This window comes from Rhinoraja longicauda, chromosome 11 (assembly GCF_053455715.1).
Source record: "Rhinoraja longicauda isolate Sanriku21f chromosome 11, sRhiLon1.1, whole genome shotgun sequence".
Classification (NCBI taxonomy): Eukaryota; Metazoa; Chordata; class Chondrichthyes; order Rajiformes; family Arhynchobatidae; genus Rhinoraja; species Rhinoraja longicauda.
In genome coordinates, this window is record NC_135963.1 from 41,235,899 (window position 1) to 41,256,327 (window position 20,429).

General features: G+C 39.1%; 1 protein-coding gene across 2 annotated transcripts in view; it reads left to right on the top strand.

Annotated features, from left to right (window-relative positions):
- The window catches only part of LOC144597825 (solute carrier family 53 member 1-like), a 188,157-nt gene that overhangs the window by 136,636 nt on the left and 31,092 nt on the right, over positions 1-20,429 (top strand). Inside the window, exons 10-12 of one of the 2 annotated variants that reach the window (XM_078407456.1) lie at positions 9,903-10,068; positions 12,812-13,006; positions 15,475-15,609. In XM_078407456.1, coding sequence (XP_078263582.1) covers positions 9,903-10,068; positions 12,812-13,006; positions 15,475-15,479 — 366 coding nt within the window. In that variant the 3' untranslated portion in view covers positions 15,480-15,609. Of the gene's footprint in view, positions 1-9,902; positions 10,069-12,811; positions 13,007-15,474; positions 15,610-20,429 lie in introns of those variants that run through there. The other variant, XM_078407455.1, reaches the window with a different exon arrangement.

Consider the following 20,429-nt stretch of genomic DNA (forward strand, 5'->3'; position numbering starts at 1 on the left):
CTCTCGCTTATCCATTCTACTTGTTACGTCCTCTACAAATTCCAGAAGATTAATCCAGCATGATTTCCTCTTCATAAATCCATGCTGACGTTGACCGATCCTGTCACTGCTTTCCAAATGCACTGCTATGACATCTTTAATAACTCAAGCATCTTCCCCACTACTGATATGGCTAACTGGTCTTTTATTCCCCGTTTTCTCTCTCCTTTCTTAAAAAGTGGAGATACATTGGCTATCTTCCAGTCCACATGAACTGATCCAGAGTCGAGAAAACATTGGAAAATGATCCAATGCATCCACGATTTCTAGGGCCACATCCTTGAGTACCCTGGGATGCAATTTACCTAACACAATTTCCTGACTAATGTGGGTTCCCTTCAGTTCCTCACTCCCACTAGATCCTCAGTCCCCTAGTATTTCTGGGAGATTGTTTGTGTCTTCCTTAGTGAAGACAGATCCAAAGTACTCATTTAACTGTTCTGCTATTTCCTTGTTTCCCATTATGAATTCACCTGTCTCTGATTGTAAGGGACCAACATTTGTCTTCACTAATCTTTTCTTTTTTACATATCAAAAGAAGCTTTTACTGTCAGTTTTTATATTCCCAACAAGCTTGCTTTCATGCTCTTTTTTCCCCCTCTTAATTAATCCCTTTGTCCTCCTCAGTTGAGTTCGAAATTTCTCCCAGTCCTCCGGTTTGCTGCTTCCTCTGGCCAATTTATATGCCTCTTCCTTGGCTTTAACACTATCCTTGATTTCCTTCGTTAGCCACAGTTGAGCCGCCTTCCCCGTTATCCAGCATTGCAAAAGGATAATCGAAAAGGACAATGTGATCGGGTAACATTGTCAATCAAGGGTGATGATGAGTAATCGTATGATGCAGTGAATCAATTTGTTTGGATGGAAATAGTGAATAGTAAGAGAATAAAGTCACAGGTGGGAGTAGTCTGTCAGGCACCAGAGTGTTGCCTCTCAATGGGACAAACCATGAATGGGGAAATATCAAAGGTATGTAAGAAGGTAAATGTAATTATCATGGGTGATTTTAATCTGTTCATTGATTAGACATTAAATTGGCACAGTTACCATGGAAGAGGAATTCATGTAGTGTATTGATGGTTGGTCCTTTGAGCAATATGTTTCAGTGTCTACCCAGCTGTTATAGATTTTGTCACGTGCAATGAGTTAAGATGGATAAGCGAGCTTGTGTTTGAGATCTTTGAGGGAGTCGTGATCACCGTATGTGGAATTCCAGGTAGTGTTTGAGCGAGAACACCTTGGGTCCAAAATCAATATCCTTAATTTAAATACGATAAAATACAATAGAACTTTATTTATCCCAGGAGGGAAATTGATCAATAAGGCCATTCACAAAGATAAGAAGATTTAAAAACTCTTAGTTGCTACAAATTGCAAAATGTCGCTCTTCTAATGCATTGAGAAATTGTAATGTTGCATTTAATTTCCTTGCAGCATTAATGGTATAGTTATCAACAATTTTTTCAAGGATAATGATTGCAATGGACAATAAATTAAAACAGAGATATAATTTTCTTATATAAAATGCAACATGCCATAAAATTATTCTTTACTGTTTTACAACAACATGCATTTGATACAATTTTACAATATACCAATCTAATTAAGCTATATAATCTTCTTTCGTGTCCATCATCCATGTTTCAAATGTTGACATCGCTGTTATCGTCCGACCTGAAAAGGAAGCAAAAGGCGACAATCAGTGGGAGCCATCACTTGTTGCAATAGATGATGGTGGTAACAGAATTTGCTCAGGACACTTCCAGTTTCCAGCCCCGCGACATGGGCGCTTCTGCTATGGGGCCAGCTATATAACAATACACAAATAAAACCTTACCTCACTGATGCATTTTATCCACTCAGTGATTATTTTAATGGTTGTGCGGGGCTTTATTCAGCGGAGATATTTTTAACATATACTAAAGCAAAACAATGTATTTATTCAGCCCTCAGGAAATCTTCACATTGCTTATGCAAAGGTGTTCTGTCTAATGCAGTTTAAAAAATATTCTTTGGAATCATAATTTTTTTTTTTGTATCTCATTAGAAATATTTGAAATTTGATGGAGTTAGATTTCCTAAATTGATGCACATCTAATTTTAATGCAGGTGGGTTTTCCACAGGGCATACTGTATTTTAAAGAAATACTTCAAAAGCTGCATTTGATGCTTCAATAAATGCCAAAGATATGGGTGATTTTCTTCTTTTGTTCATTCTGAAGGAATCAGTGGGGGATTTAAATTGATTCATTAGCCAGCCTTTAGCACAGTTCATCCTGTTTCTCCCACACACCACACAAATTGTTTGCTTTTCATCTTTTTCCCTTCTAGTTCTCACTCATTCCCTCTTGTTCTGCTCTCTGTTTCTCTCATTTTTTTTCTTTCCCTCTGACTTTCTCATCCAAAACTCTCTATTGTTCACATCTTATTATGTGCATGCCCCTTTCGCTATGTCCCCTAAAATTGTCCATGTTCTATTTCTTTCCTTTCTATCTTGTTTTCACCAATTCTTTTTTTTCTGAAAGCTCTCTATTTCTGACCCTCCTCCTTCATAAGCAGCCCACTCTTTTGCACAACCTCCCTGTTCCTTTCATTTCTTTCCCCACATTAGACCATTCTACCTGTTTTTGTCACTTTCCTATTTTACATTCCCGCTTTCGTGCCACCTCCTTCCATTTATACCTCCTGCCCAATTCCTGTGTGTCTCACCTCTTCTGCTCCATACTGCCTCTCCCCTACCCCATGCTGTACCTATCCCTGTATGCAACCCCTTCTTTCACTGTTTTTTCATCTTGTTATTTGTCAGTGTACCTATGTGTGCCAAATTATCTCTGCTCTCCTTTTGCTATTGCCCTCCTCATTTCTTTTTACTCCCTCATTCCATCCCTTTGTTCCTCCAATGTAATCCTCTCCTTTCTGCCCTTCTTTCACACTGTCACTCTGCCCATTTTCTCGCAGCCAATGTTCAAGCCTCATTTCACCATTCTTCTAGAATAGAAAATAGAATCAATGTCCTAAAATAATTATATTTAGCATGCATGAGTCAAATAGATTGCTGTGAAGAACTCTGCAGTGCTTATCTGACAATCGTCTTTTGAAACAGATAGTTTCAGTAATTATTTTGTATATGTGTTTAGTAAAACATAAACGTAAGTGGATAAAGTATTAATTTTCATGTGTACAGTAAATTCCGTAATGCAAATGGATATGATTTAGCCCTAAAATATATCACCTGTTATTATACGAAGCATTTCAGCTCTGAATATGTACGGTTGTGATACATTGACCCTCATCATATGCAGTTCTAAGCGACAACTGTTATTATTGCTCACTCTTGAGAAGAACCAGCCAGGATTTCAATTTATTAACCAAACAGGTATACTTAAAAGAAGCCAAGATTCAGTTGTGATACTGTCCATTATTAATTAAGTTAACGACACTTGCAATCAAGATTTAAAGATAAATGTAGATACAAAAACCTGGAGTAACTCAGCGGGACAGGCAACATCTCTGGAAAGAAGGAATGTGTGACTTTTCGGTCGAGACCCTTCTTCAGACTGGTTCGGGATAAGGGAAATGAGAGATAAAGAACAATGAATGAACGATGCAAAAAGTAACGATGATAAAGGAAACGGGCCATTGTTAGCTGTTTGTAGGGTGAAAATGAGAAGCGATTGCGACTGAGGCAGGGGAGGGATAGGGAGAGAAGGAATGCCAGGGTTACCTGAAGTGAGAGAAACTAATAGTCATACCACTGGGCTGTAAGCTGCCCAAGCGAAATATGAGATGCTGTTCCTCCAATTTGCGTTTAGCCTTACTCTGACAATGGAGGAGACAGAGGACAGAAAGGTTTTTGTAGGAATGGGAAGGAGAATTAAAGTGTCCAGCAACCGGGAGATCAGTCTGCGTTAGGTCTTGCCGATTTATAAGAGTCAACAACTTGAACAACTGATACAGTAGATGCGGTGGGAGGAGGTACAAGTGAATCTCTGCCAACCTGAAAGGACTGTCGGGGTCCCTGGACAGAGTCGAGGGAGGAGGTATAGCGACATTCTGCCGTTGCGGGGGAAGGTACCTGGGGAGGGGGTGGTTTGGATGGGAAGGGATGAGTTAACCAGAGAGTTGCAGAGGGAAACCGTCTCTGTGGAAGGCGGAAAGGGGTGGAGATGGGAAAATGTGGCTTGTGGTAGGATCCTGTTGGAGGCGGCGGAAATTTCAGAGGATTATATGTTGTAAAGATAAATGATACCACTTGTCCACTTGTAGCAATTGCCTGTGTTGCTGACATTAATTGTCTGTCCCAGTAGTATAATAATTGTGCCTGATGGCTTACACTAGGTTAGCGTTTCTCGACCAGGGTTCCCCGGAACACTAAGGTTCCGCTAGAGGTTCCGAGAGGAATAGCCGCTAATCATTTCAAACCAGATCCAATGCACTTTTTAAAAGTTGAGTATTGCATGCAAATCTGAAAAGATTTGGTGAAAATTCTCAGTTCAGTACAGGCCCGCCACCGATTTGCCAGCAACTGGTGGTCCAGCGCCTTCTTAAATACGGACAAAATTACGAGAGCCCACTTGAAATCCCCCCACCCTGGAAGTCTCCCCGAAAATGTAGCACCTAGGCTGTGCAAGGCAGCCAATCTCGACCTCATCGGGACTTCCATGGCCGATCGGTGGGTTGAATTTGCAACCTGCGGCCGAGGCTCTGGAACTCCAGCCCAGCTGGAGCCAGCAAATCTATCCCCATAGCCAATTTCCTTGGCTGGCTTTGTAGGCCGGTATCTCGGCCCCCCCCCCATCAGCCTGGGTGGACCGTCCCGGTACCGTTTTACCCCTCTCTGAGGTCGTGACCTCCTTAAAATGAATAAACCAGCAAAGTTCTGGAACCAAGAGTGCCAGAAAATCAGTGTTGGAACTGTAACCAGTAAATATTAAATTTAAGTGCAAGATTATATAATGATATTAATTAATTAAGAAAGAAATTAATAAAGATTTATAATAATTTTTATGTAGGTGTTCCCTGAGACCTGAAAATTATTTCAAGGGTTCTGCAAGGGTAAAATGGCTGAGAAACGCTGCACTTGGTTGTGATGTTGATGTTCATTCCCTCTGAGTTATAATCCTACATCCACATGTCTGCCCTGTTATCCTGTCTCTGTCAACTTATCTTTCAGTCACTTATCTATTGCCAGCTCATAAAAGCAGTGGGTTTTCGTTCATTGTTCAATTAATTAATAATTTCTTGCACCTCTTTTAAGCATCACAGTTCTAACAAAGCTTTAAATAATCTTTGCCTCCTTTAAATAAGCTTGCCTGTTGCTGGAGGTTTCTTGATGGGGAAACAGCCTATCTTAGTCAAACAGCCATTCTTTCTCTCTTTTATTTATTTATAACTATTTTAAGAACCAACTAAATTTTCTTTTTTACGTAGCGCCTTTGAGTTTTCTTCCTTTCATGTGCTCAAAGCAATGTACTGGCAATTAATCTTTAATTTCTGGAAACACTCTGGTACGATTGGTATCTCCAATATTAATCCTGGCCATAGAAGAGTGTGTAAACCTGAGATATTGCATTGCTTCTGGCCAACAGTTGAGGGCCTGCACATTTTGAGTAGTAATTGGAAGTGTCAATAATCTGTAAAACATTTAGAAAGGAACATTCTTGCAGGTGCTTTGGGGAAAAGAGATATACTGAAGTGATACAAAACCAACTGAGTAATTACTTTTTATAATTATTTTTCCAAAGAGCCACTGTGGCGTCTGGTTGAGAGCAAAAGTTGAAGTAGGTCACAGTGCACATTTGCAGATAATTGCTGGGACAGTAATTGCATGAATTTAATGCACTTTCTCTTGCTAAAACAGCACAACTAGTACAAAAGCTGATGAAACTCACTGCTGCATTTAGCCAGTGATGAATCACATAGAGGAACAAATGTGTTCAAATAGTGCTGTTTTTTTCACTGAAATGGACAGTTGTTGAATAGAATTACTGAAGAGCTGTCATTTTTATTGTTTTTCTTTCTTTCCCAGTTTTTGTCAGCTCCTCTGTGAAGCATTGACTTATCACTGGGATTTATTTTTTATTATCCTGTACCAACCCCAGAAGGTTATTGATCGCTGGAGCATCTTGACATTGAATGCCAGAAATCATAGCTGACCCCAGTCTATTCTTTACCAATTCCACATTTTCAGAGACTTTCCTGGGTAGTAAAGTTGACCTTTATTAGCTGGTGTACAACAGAAGCACAGTTTGCAAATGTTAAATGTATGTCGTGATCTCTGATGTTCTTCAAGGGTCATAAATGTCTTGGAATTCAGCATCTGAATGTGCTGAATGATAAGATCAATGACTGAAGTTGAGGTGACCTTGCTTCTGGGGTAACATGGCATTGGTTGAACAGTCGAGAGTAAAGTCAAGAGTGTTTAATTGTCAGAAGTACTAACAACAGAAAAATAAAATTCTTACTTGCAGCAACATAACAGCCCTGTGAACACAATACTCATAGACAATATATAATAAACAAAATAATTCAGTAAATTAATAACCCCAATACTAGTGCAAAATAAAAACCCGAAGTCCTTCATGAAACGAAAGACATAATTTATAAGTTGAGGTTATGGCTGTGTAGTTTTCAAAAGCCTGGTTGTTGTTGGGAAGAAGCTATTCTTGTACCTGGTAGTCACAGTTTCAGACATCTATAACCTTCTTCCCGATGGTAGGAGCAAAATGAGGGCATGGCCAGGGAGGTGTGGGTTTTTGATGATTCTGGCTGCCTTTTTGAGGCTCCTATAGATTCCTTCAATGGTGGGGAGGTCAGTACCCATGTTGGGCATATATCCATTTCCTGTCAGTGTTGGCATATGTCTTGTTAGTCATAAGGTGCAATGAAATCAAGAATACTCCTGTCAAGAATATATTCACACACAAGTTATTTTAAGGTGTTCTTTTCAGCACTGACTGATTCACTTTAAGTTCAGCTTACACCATTACACCACACAACTATACACGTCATGATTACTGGACCTCCTATCCACTTTCTAACCATTATCTGCTCTTGACGTCACAGGCTGTCCATTCAACATCTGTCTACAAGCCTTGTGCGGATGTATCTTTTCCAATCCAAGAATGCATTGCATTTGTGATTCATTAGTTCTTGGATCTTCTGATTATTCTTATCAAACTAGTCTTGCAGTTTTCTGCTAAAGAAGCCAGGAGTCTCTTCACAGGTGCTGATTATGGTGAACATCAGAGAGGTTCAATGAAGACGTTAGAAGCTGTAGATGCTGGAATCTTGAGTAAAACGAAGTGCTAGAGTAACTCACTGGATCAGGCAGCATCTCTGGAGGACATGGATAGGCAGTATTTTAGATTTGAACCCCAAATTGTCACCAGGGTTGAATGGAGAGAGGAGTCTACCATGTTCAGTTGACGTTAACAACGTAATTTGAAGAGGACGAATTTGCTTTGCAAAAATAATTGTTTGTCAAAGTATTCATTAATGCTAAGGCACTTTGTCATGGAAATTTCTAAGTAATTTAAGATCTACACCAATCCAAGTTCTTCCTATTCAGGTCGAATTTTATGGTGCTCACTTTCAGTGAAGTACCAGAATTTAAAAATCATGTGTTGTGAAATGTTAATGATGCATAATGCTGTGTAGCCAAATGAATCTAAGCAACTTATATCTTAATTGGAACAGACAAAATATCAGGAAGTAATTGCCCAGCTTTGACATGATGTTCCTCCCTTGTTTACATACAAAATCAGACAGGCCTAATCATTTTATACTAAAATATCACTTAAAGCTCAGTATTAATAAAGAGCCAATAAAGTTGCAGAAAAATATTCTCACAATTCTCAACCATGTGAGCAAGAACAGCTTCCCCTCTGTCTGAAATTGGACTTTGTCTCTGGATCTACTGCAGTATAATGCTGAGAACTACAGTCTGCATTCTATATATTTACCTTTGCACCATCTATTGTACTTCAGTTTGGCTTGATTGGATTTATGTATAGTATTATCTGATTTAATTGAAGAGCATGTAAACCAAAGCTTTACACTTTACCTCGGTACACATGAAAATAATAAACCTAAACCTGAAGTGCTTTAAGATGTTGTGACAGTATTGTTTCACAAACATTTTTTTAGTATTCAAATCAAGATTTGGCCAATTGGCCCCTTATCTCTGATCCACCATATGACTCACTGTTTACTTTTTGCACTATTATCCTTTGTCTTCGTGTTCATAATATCTAATTATTGAAATATTTTATATAAAGATTAGCGTTGTTCGCAGGAAAGTCACCTGTAGAAATAATATGAAAGAATAAATGGTAAATCTTGTGTAAAGCTACAAATTGCGTCAAACCATCTTTCTGTTGAAGTACGGTTAGAGTTTTGACAGAAGCCGTGTCTCAAAGAAACATAGAAAATAAGTGCAGGAGTAGGCTATTCGGCCCTTCAGAACCAGCACCGCCACGCAATATGATCATGGCTGATCATCAAAAATCAGTATCCCGCTCCGGCTTTTTCCTCATATCCCTTGATTCCCTTAGGCGTAAGAGCTAAATCCAACTCTCTTGAAAACATCCAGTGAACTTTCCCCCACTGCTTTCTGTGGCAGAGAATTCCACAGATTCACAACTCTGGGTGAAAAAGTTTTTCCCCATCTCAGTCGCAAATGGCCTATCCCTTATTCTTAAACTGTGACCCCTGGTTTTAGACTCTCCCAACATCGGGAAAAAAATTCCTGCATCTACTCTGTCCAATCCTCTAAGAATTTTATATGTTTCTATTAGATCCCTTCTCATCCTTCTAAGTTATAGCGAATACAAGCCCAGTCGACCCATTCTTTCATCATATGTCAGTCCCGCCATCCCGGGAATTAACCTGGTGAACCTACGCTGCACTCCCTCAATAGCAATAATGTCCTTCCTCAAATTAGGAGACCAAAATTGCACACCATACTCCATGTATGGTCTCACCAGGGCCCTGTGCAACTGCAGAAGGACCTCCTTGCTCCTAAACTCAAATCCTCTTGCAATGAAGGCCGACATGCTATTAGCTTTCTTCATTGCCTGTTCTATGCTTACTTTCAGTGACTGATGTACAAGCACACCCAGGTCTCGTTGCACCTCCCCTTCTAATCTGACACCATTCATATAACAGTCTCTGTTGACTCGTAAAAACAACTGAGTTCCCTTGGAGTGCACAGTCAAACCCTGTTCTGAATACAGCTGTAGAGAGGCATCTGGTCTGGGAAATATGGAATTCTGAATTTTGGTTAATTAAACCAGTATACATTTTGTGGGAAATGTTAAGTTGCCTATTGTTAGAATTCTGAAACATTTTACTTAAATGGTTCATTTTTCAGCTGAATCACAAACCACCTACAATAACCGGAAATAAACATTTAAGAAACTGCGTTCTTCGACCCATTAATAGCCAAGTGAGCACATCCAGTGAATCACTGAACCTTTAAATATAACAATGAGCTAAAAATTACTTGCTGTGGAAGGACTGTGGTTGAGGTTTTGCAATTTAAGAAATAAAAACTTGCCATTTGCTAACTTGTAAGAAAATTGATGAGTGATGAAATAATCTTTTATTGTCCAGACATTGTCAGAAAGTGATTTCTCTTAATTTTGGAGGAGAGTATCTCACCTCTTACTGAGGTTAATTTGCTAATCTCCTCTACTTAATTGCTTGTCCTTGCTTGTTTTGATTAAATGATTCATTGCGTCTTATTTAACATACTGGTGAAGACCAGAAGGTTGTGGACAGGTGTGGGAGGGTAGGGCAAGATGAAAGCTGTAGTTTTAAACTATTGCTGATGGGTATATTTTGTTCTCCTTTATCTGCAGTTCAGAGTCTTCACAGCTCCATTCCACAAAGTAGAGTTTGCTGATTTCTGGCTGGCTGACCAGTTGAACAGCCTGGCCACAATCCTGATGGATCTGGAGTACATGATCTGCTTTTACAGCTTTGAACTGGATTGGAGCACAGAAGATGCCCTCATTAAATCTTCAGGTAATCAACTACAGACATTAACCACAGTAGGACTCTACATTAGACAAATTTCTGCCTATACTATCTACACCTTAAAACCTAAGAAGGGCAAAGGCAGCATGTGCACAGGATTTATTTGCATTTGGAAAGGCATGTATAAGGAATTGTGTTAAGGCTTTGTGCATGGGAAATTGTATCTCACAAATTTGATTGAGTATTTTGAAGAGGTGACGAAGCAGGTTAATGAGGGCACAGCAGTAAGTATTATGTACATGGATTATTGCATGGCTGATGACAAGGTCCCACTTGGTAGGCTTGTCCGGAAAGTTAGATCACATGAGATTTACAGTGAACTAGTCAATTGGATAAAAGAATGGTAGGAGTCAGAAGGTCGTAATGGAGGGTTGTTGTTCAGATTGAAAACTTGTGACCAATGGTGTGTCACAAGGATTGGAACTGATGCCTCTGTGTTCATCAGACAGTAAATCCCTGGGGGGGATTTGGGGAGAGAAGGCCCATTTGGCAGAAGATGCCTGCAACCCACGACAGCTGGCATTATCATTCCCAGCCATCCCGCCTGTCTCCAAAGCGCTCGTACATATGGACAGGCTGCCATAGGTCAGGCATTTGTAACGCATATGTACAGGCTGCCGTAGGTCAGGCATTTGTAACCTGGAGAAAACCTGTATATATTAATGATTTGAATGTAGGTTACATGATAAGTATGTTTGTAGATAACAAAATAACACCAGAATTGATGCTGTAGTTAGCAGTGAAAAAGATTGCCTCAGTTCAGAAGAAAATATTAATCAATTGAGAAATAATGAGACAAAAGGGAGAAGCAATTTGGGACAGGGGAGGGGTGAGGGATTACAGGCATATGGAGTGAGGGTGAAAGTGGGTATGGCTGCTGGAAGGTGATAAGCAAAGGCTGCCATTGCTGGAATCTAATAAGTAAGGACGGTGTTAATGTGAGCCATTAGGGGGGAGGTGACTGGCAGAACCAGATGAGCCAGTGGGTGAAATGTGTATGACACAGGTGGAATGTGTATTGAATAAGTAGATGGAAACAGGAGGAAGAGGGGAACAAAAAAGATTGGGGTGGGATGCTGCCATATGTTTTTCAGTTCTTTTTGTGTGTGGAAAAAAGTTGCAGATACATGTGTTTTTCAGCAATGACACATCAGCAATGAATATTCCAAGCTTCCAATTGCATGCCATTTCAATTCCCTTTCCTATTCCCACATGGACATGTTCATCCTCGGTCTTCTCCAGGTCCTGAAATAAAAGATCTTAAGTCGTTGAGTTTATTGTCACACGCACAAGTACAGTGAGGTACTTCAGTGAAAATGTTGCAACCGCACCACATGCACAGAGACTCGGATAGCACGCAAAAACATAACGTTTATAGAAATTATGTATGCACTCTGAGAGATGGTAAAAATAAAAGACTGTGAAAAAATCAAGATATATCTGCAAAACACAATTAGAAAAAAAGTCCTTGGTAGTGCAAGATGTCGTCCACCGTTACCTGTTGTCAAGGTAGGATTATGGTTGTGGATCAGTTCAAGAACCTGATAGTTGTAGTCAAGAGTGTTTAATTGTTATATGTACTGACAATGGAACAAGGACATTCTTATTTGCAGCTGCATAACAGGCATGTACACACAATTCTCATAGATAACATATAATAAACAAAAAAATGCAATAAATTATTCACCCCAATATGAGTGCAAAATATTCCAAAGTTCTTCATGCAACCAAAGATAGTTCATAGTTCATAGTTACTGATAGCTGATAGTTACTGGGAAGAAATTATTCTTGAACCTGATGGTCACGGTTTCAGACTCGTATACCTTCTTCCTGATGGTAGGGAATATTACTGTTGTGACATCCATTGAGCCTGAGCTCAGAGAGAGAATGTGCACTTGCTCAAGGTGCTAGAGGGCTGTGATTGATTGTCTGTGAAGATTTTCCTGGTTGAAACAGCATCTTGAAGTGGTTATAGTGTTCTACCTCTGTCAATCTGTCAGTTGGTTCAGGGGGGGTTACTATTTGTCTGCCTTCGGCAGTATTCAGACTATCCTTTGTGCTAGGAAAGGCATGTTGAAGCGAATCTCCCTCATTTTTGCTTCTGCTATGAGTCAAGTGCTTGCGGATGAAAATCTATCGTTACCCCTTTAAACTTTATTAACATCAGTTTTAGGGAATCATCGAAGGGCAACATGATTAGAATTGTCCAATGCCTCAGTAAAGGTAATGCTGGATAAAAATATAAAAAAGTGCTGCCTTCAACTGTCATGAGTGAATATTTATGACATGAAGACCTGCATATCTGATGCAAAAAACATTAAGATGAATTAACTATTATTTCTATGCTGTCTTTCAAGAACTAAATAAACCCATTGTCCATACCTCACTTTCAGATTTATTTCAGTTATTATAATTTGGTTAAGATGGATACAAAAAGCTGGAGTAACTCAGGGGGACAGGCAGCATCTCTGGAGAGAAGGAATAGGTGATGTTTCGGGTTGAGACCCTTCTTCAGACTGATTAGGGATAACACATTATAATTTGGTTAAGCAGTTGTGACCTTTATGGGAAGAGCTTGTCCTTGAGGATTTTAAATCTTTTTTGTTTAATCTGGGCATAGATTGTGTTTTATTGGTATCCTGGTCAAAGTACAAATGGTGAAACTGGATGATTTGTAAATGGTCTTTTGCCAACTATTGCAGTTACTCTCATTCCCTTCTGCTTATTCCAGGCGATTATACATGCCACAGCTACTCCTATGGAGTAAGAGCCCTCATCCAGTGTCTGCCTGCATGGTTGCGCTTCATCCAGTGCCTTCGGCGCTACCGTGACACCAAGCGAGCGTTTCCTCATCTGGTCAATGCCGGAAAGTATTCTACAACATTCTTTGTAGTGACCTTTGCTGCTCTGTACAGTACACACAAAGGTAAGCTGCTAAGAAATTATTTCCACCATCCACTATATTGATGAATAAATAGCTTGAAACTAAACTGAAGATATTGATTTAAAAATGTAATTTGTGATAGTAAGGATCAAAATGTTTCACAGGAAAACGATTACTGAAATGATACATCTTTTTCAGCAATATAAAGAGACTCCATTTCAAATTTGCTATCTCCCCCCCCCCCCCCCTTCTCTCATTCAGCAACCTCCCACTGTTAAATCTACTTTCAATGTGAAGAAAAGCCTTTAATTTGGTGCCTGAGGGCAGATGGGATATGTATAGGTTTCCTTCATGGTTTATCCCCTGAGATCAGAATATGAGGGTTGTGTAAATGTATCATAAAACGCCAGAAGGCACTAGCTAATAAGAATATCCTGTTATTGTAGCGACAGCGACAGTACATTGCAAGCTTGTTAATCTCTGCAAAATCATACTTTTTCCAGTTCTTTGTTTCTTTCCATTGCCTAACCTGCAACATATCTCCTTTAGAGCTCTGAGATTTATTCTGCATTGTCTTTCCTTTCTCACAAACGTATCCCTTCATACTTTTCCTGTATTCAATTTTACCTGGCCTTTGTCTCCCCATTCAGCCAATATACCATCTTACAGACCTGTTTAATTAAATTTAAATTAAAACATTTAGAAATGTTACTTTTCATATTCACTTCTAAATCATTAATATAGATTAAAATAAAACTGTGCCTCAGCACTGATAGTGGGGAACATCTCCTGCCTACCATCCTCCTGTCTGAAAAATCTGTGGTTTACCATTATTATTTCCTTTCTGCTGTAAGCCAATTTCCTATCTGTGTTTTCATTTCAAGGGGTCAATTTAGCTCACCAGCCTTTTGTGTGAAAATTTATCAAATGCTTTTGAAAATCCACAGACAACTACTGCTTTCCTTTTGTCACTATTATTTAATTAAAAAATGTAACCGTTAGTCAAACATAATTTGTCATAAATAATGCTAACTCTCATTATTAAACCAAATTTCTGCAAGTGCCTTTTAAATTTTTTCACCTTTTATTGTTTATAATTTTTTTCCCCACACCCAGGAGATTTCTTGGTATGTCCTTGCATTCCTTTAGGTATAATTGTGTTACATTTATCAGCTTTCAGTTCTTTGGTGCTTTTCTGTACTTCTGGGTTAGAAGGTTAATGCTAAATTTACATGCAGTAACTGACAGGACATTTAGGAACCTTGATGTTCAGAGGGATCTTGTGGTGTAAGCCCATAGCTCCCTGAAAGTGGCAATACAAGTAGATTGGATTTTAAAGGAGGCATACCGATGGTTTCCTTCATCGGTTGGGGCATTGATTGTAAAAATAACCATTTTTATCCCAAGTTGGAAATGTCAAATATTAAAGGGTATAGCTTTGAGATGAGATGAGGAAAGTTTAAAAGAGATATGCAGGGCAAGTTTTTCTAACGCGGCGTGGTAGACATTTAAAACTCACTGCCTGGCATGGTGGTGGAAGCAGATACACTAATGGTATCGAAGTAGCTTTTACATAGGCACATTAATATGCAGGTAAATCAGGGATATGGATCATGTTCAGGCAGAAGAGATTAGTTTAATTTATCATCATGTATTGAGTTTTGTGTGCTGCCCTATGTTCTCAGCGTCAGGAAGTCATGTTGCAGCTGTATAACACGTAGGTTGGGCGCATCAGGAGTATTGTGTGGCGTTCTGATTGCCCCAATGCAAGAAGGATGTGAAGCCTTTGGAGAGGGTGCACCAAGATGTTGCCTCAATTAGAGAGTAATCACTTTTAGGAAAGGTAGAACAAACTTGTTTTCTCTGGAGCTTTGGAGGCTGAAGGGAGACCTGATAGAAGTATGTCAAATTATGGGAACCATAGATAAGGTAGATAATAGGTTCAATGTCAAATACTAAAGGGCATAGCTTTAAGTTGAGAGGAGGGAAGTTTAAAGTTAATGTGCAAGGCAAAGACTTTACATAAAAAGTGGTCAGTGCTTGTAACGTGCAGCCAGTGGGGTGGTGGCCGCAGACACAGTTATGATGGTTAACATTTAGACATACACGTGCACATGCAGGGATATGGATCATGTGCAGGCAAATGGGGTTAATTGAATCCGGTTTCTTGGTTGACACTGACATCGTGGGCCGAAGTGTCTGGTCCTGTGCTGTACTGTTCAATATTCTGTTCTATGTCTATACCAGCATCTCGTGGAGTTCTTGTCAGAAACATCACCTATCACTATATACTTAAAAAAATAATAACTAGCTACAAAGAGCTGCCTGAAAAAATCATCATGTTCAATGCCCACCTCCATATTCAACTTTAAAGCTGAAATAGGAAATGCTTCATTAGGTTGCTTTTAATGCTTCGAAAAAAAATGGTAAGATTAGCAGGTTAGGGTGATGGGCTGAATGGCCCCCTTTTCCATTTTAGTTTTTACAAACCTATGATTTGTTGGTTTCAGGGTGAAAGAAGTTTAAAGGAGAACGAAACAAAGATGAGCAGCAAACTCAATTTGAACCTAACCACAGCATGCATGCTTTATCTGAAATTGCCGTTTGCTTTGTTGCTCATGCATTACATCATTCCCATTTGTCGAAATCAAAAAGCTGTCACTCAGTTCTCCATGAGTGACCTTTATTTGCTGTAGACCTGAACCTGCACATCTCGTAAATGTGGCTAATAGCATTTAATTGCTTCATATAATGCTATCGCACTATGTTCAATTTTAAAAGATATCTATATTCATCTATAATGGTTCATCAAGCTTTAGAAGGGTTCATATTTTCAGGATTTCTATTCCACGACATGATCAAACAAGATTTTACATCATCACTTTTAAGTAAATTTGGCAGAAGATTTGCTTGTTCCAATTTTTGTAGCTTTGAAAAACAATAAGTTGTTAGATGTCGATGTCCAAGCAAAGAAAAATGCTTTATGTTGATAATTGTGATTTAAAACCAATAATACAAAGAACTGGGGTGTAATTCATGGCAAATTGTATTTGTAACTTTCTTCCAAAAATCCAAATAACAATAGCAAAAAAATAACAATTGTTACCTAAGTAAAATTCCATTTTCATTTCACAAGAATATATAGGGGTTAGTGTTTTGTGGGAACATTGGGCAGGCAGGGATTATTTTTTTATAGCACAAACCAGTGGCTTTACAAATTATGTCCAAGTCTCTTGTCTGTACGGTTATGCGCAATAACATGGAGTTGTCTGAACCCAAATTTCAATGGGCATATTCTATAATAAAAATATTGTCTGTGTTTCACCAAAAATAAATAAGTCAGCCCAGATGGATTTTAGGAGTGTGTGATAGAAAAATGTACATTGGTCTAAAAGGGCACCCAGATTTATTGGCATGGAGAACAGGAACTGTAGGAAAGAACTGCAGATGCCGGTTTAAATTGAAGGTAGATACAAAATGCTGGAGTAACTCAGTGGGACAGGCAGCATCTCTGGAGAGAAGGAAGGAAGGAATGGGTTAGGAAAGAACTGCAGATGCTGGAACTCTATGCCAGTTTAGTTTCTTGTACTCACATGTACTGAGGTACAGTGAAAAGCTTTGCATGAAGGACTATACATGAATTCAATCAAACCACCCACAGTGCACAGATAAAGAATAAAGAGTACAGTATTTTATGCAACATAAACTCCAATTAAAGTTAATTCATAGGTCTTCAATGAGGTAGATAGGAAGTCAGGACCACACTCTAACTGATGATAGGACCATTCAGTGGCTGATAACAGCTGTGAAGAAACTGGCACTAGATCTGGAGGTGTGCATTTTCAAACTTCTGTACCTCTTGCCTGATGGGAGAGGGGAGAAGAGAGAGTGACCTTGGTATGACTGGTCATTGTTATGCTGCAACCTTGCCGAGTCAGCGTGAAGTACAGATGGAAGGAAAGTTGGTTTGCGTGATGATCTGGGCTATGTTCACAACTCTACAATTTCTTAAGGTCTTGGTTGGAGTTGTTCCCAAACCAGGGTGTGATGCATCCCGAAAAATTGTTTTTGGCAGCATATCTGTAGAAGTTGGTGAACGTTGTTGGGGAACTCCTGAACTTCCTAAATCTTATAAGGAAGTAGAGGCATTGGTGTGCTTTTTTTTTGCCATAGCTTTGATATGGCTGGTCCAGGACAAATTGCTGGTGATATTTTTTCCTAGGAACTGGAAGCTTTCACCTACTTCAACTCCTTCAATGTATATTGGGGTGTGTGTACTGTTTCGCATCCTGAAGTCATTCACAATCTCCTTTGTCTTGCTGACATTGAGGGAGAGGTTGCTGTCTATTTTGCATTTTTAAATGTATGTTGAGAAACTTCTGGAATTTAGCATTAGAAATACAAGCTATTCCATTCCTTGTTTTGATCAGTACAACAAACTATCAATAGATAAGAAAGAATGATCCAGTATGTACGTCTAGTGATCATTATTGTATCAAAAATTGATCTGAAATGCAGAGCCTAAAATGAACAAAAGGCGAAAGATGATTTATTTAACATACAGAAAGCTTTTGGTTTCATCCTGATTTCTAGAGTGCCTGTTTTCCATACAAGCCACAAGCGAAGTTTCTGAAGTTAATGGGAAAGAAAGCTTTGGATTCCAACTCGGTTGTTCTTTCTGGGAAGCATGTATCATGAAGTCATGATTGATCACAGTTGTGGTGCTCCCCACAAATAAAACCGCAGGAAAAATTCTGCTCGAGTTAAAAGTAAGAAAATGAATGATGGACCATTGAATGCAAAATCACGTGCCTTATTTCAGGATAATCACAAAATGTTTGAAATACTCAACAGGTCAGGCCTCATCTGTTTGAAGAGAAACAGCATTAACATTTTGGGTCAAAGATCCCTATTTCCAGAGTTGAGAATACAGCCCTTGATCCAAAGCACATGAACTATGAGCACTGTTGCTTTTTTTTAAGTTGATAATTTATTAATGAATAATTGTGGAATGTGCATTCCCTACTTCAACTCTTTTTTATGTTGTTAATTGTTCTTTGTTCAATACTGTTTTCATCCATTATAATATGATTTCATCTCCACAGTACCCCCTTATAAGAAAGATTGCACTGTACAAGACCTTCAACAATGACACAGCTTTGTGTCAAATGCCTCATATAATATATATATAAAATTCTGCTGATTATATCTTAACTTGTACTGTCTCATTCATCTTTCTCCCTTGTATTTATTGAACTTTACTGGCCATTGGTCTGTTAATCGCTCAGTATTAAAATCCTCAAATTCAACTCTAATCATTTAATAGTCTTGCATCTCACCACCTCTACAATCTTTAACCTGAGATAGATTTAAGTCTGCATTTCTCCATTTTGGATTTCTTAACCATTACTAATTTAAGTAAAAGTAGACACAAAGTGCTGGAGTAACACAGCGGGTCAAGCAGCATCTCTGGAGAAAAAGGATGGGTGATGTTTCGGTTCAGGATTCATCTTCAGACCTTCTAACTAAAAATCTGAATCCAACTAAAGCAGATGGCCTATCCATTTTTTATGTAACTAGCCTTTCTCATACCTCCTCTTTATTAATTTTTAGCTCATCCAGAATCTCAGTTACATTTTCTTTTGTTCAGAATCCAGCAACATCATCTTCCTTGGTAAAAACTGATGTGAAAATATTTATTTATTACACTGCTTCAATTAGTAAGTTTACTTTATAGTTTTTGATCAACAAAACACCTCTTGCAACCCTTTTTCCTATTCATGTTATCAGATGATTATTATTAGATTCACTTTTCCATTTGCTGCCAATTTTTCTCATCCTATCTTCTTGACTCATTTCCTTTTTACTTCACATCTGAACTATCTGTAATCAGTCTGATTCTCATTTGCGTTAACAACAAGTCATCTGTTCTGCTTTTTCCTCTAGCTTTTTGGTCATCAAGAGAATTTTGGCTATAATTCATTCCCCATAGGATTGTAATTTAACCTAAACTTCTCTACCTTTAAAAGTCATCCATTGCTCAATTACAGTTTTCCCTGCCAAGATTTGATTCACTGTTTTCACTTGTTGACACTGGCACTTCTCCAATGTACTGTTTTTACCTCAGAGTGCTATTTTAAAGTTTATCATGTCACAGTCACTATTCCTAGATATCCCACTGCTGATACTTACTGCACTTGGCCTGGATCAACTCCCAGAACAGTGCAGACATGTCTCCTTCCTTGTTGGTCCTGAAACATACTTATCAGCAAAGTTATCTGTACTTGCTTAAGACATTCCCTTTTAGTTCTTTAAGCTATTGCTATATCAGTCAATGTTAGATAGAACATAATATACTGCAGCACAAGAACAACCCCCTTTGGTCCACGGTGTTTGTGTCAAATACACTGCCAAATTAAGCATCCCTTTTGTCTACAGTGATCCCTATCCCTCCATTCCTGCATATTAATGTACCTATCTAAAAGCCACTTAAATGCTTATCTGTTTCCACCGCCACGTTCCAGACACTTACCACACTCTGTGGGGAAAAAAACCCTGCATATCTATATACTAAAACTCTTGTTCGTTTGTTTGTTCCTGAACTACAGCCGGAACAGTACACGATAGCGGACAATTTTAGGCCCACCTTACCCACCGTTGTCCCTTTGGTGCTAAAGGAAGAAGTTTAATTGAAATTGGTGTTATATTTTTAAAGTTATTCACATTTTAATGTTTAAATCGATCTCCTAGGGAGGGAGGGATGGAGGGGTGGGGAGGGAGGGAGGGTGGGAGGGAGGAGGGGATAATGGGGGTTGGGGGGGAGGGGAAGGAGAGGGAGGGAGGGCCAGAATAACGTCCTTCCACCACTAGCCTCTGTCTCATGCCAAAGCCAGTTCTGAATTCAAACTACCAAGTCATAGATTCATACAGTGTGGAAGCAGGTCCTTGGCCCAACTTGCCCACACTGACCAACATGTTCCATCTACACTAGTCCCACCTGCCTGCATTTGGCCCATATCCCTCTAAACCCATCCTATCCATGTATATATAATATACACAACAATATACACGAGCAAATGGGACTAGTTTAGATGGGGCATCTTGGTCATCGTGGATGAGTTGGGCTGAAGGGCCTGTTTCCATGCTGTTTGTCTCTTTATAATTACTGAAGATTACTGGAGATTCTCACTATCAAACTGAAGTGAAATTCTGTCGTGCTAGGTTCACATTTCAAAGATAAATACAAAATGCTGGACAAACGCAGTTGGTCAGAGAGCATCTCTGGAGAAAATGGATGAGACTTTTCGGGTTGGGATCCTTCTTCAGACTGATTGCCGAGGGAAGTTCATTCATTCCCTTTCCCTAAACCCTGGCTGACCTTTCTCTGGTTTCTTTCCCCTTCAACCCCCAGCCCTTCCACCAAAAATCATTCAGAAAGCTTTACAGTTCACAACTATGTATTTCC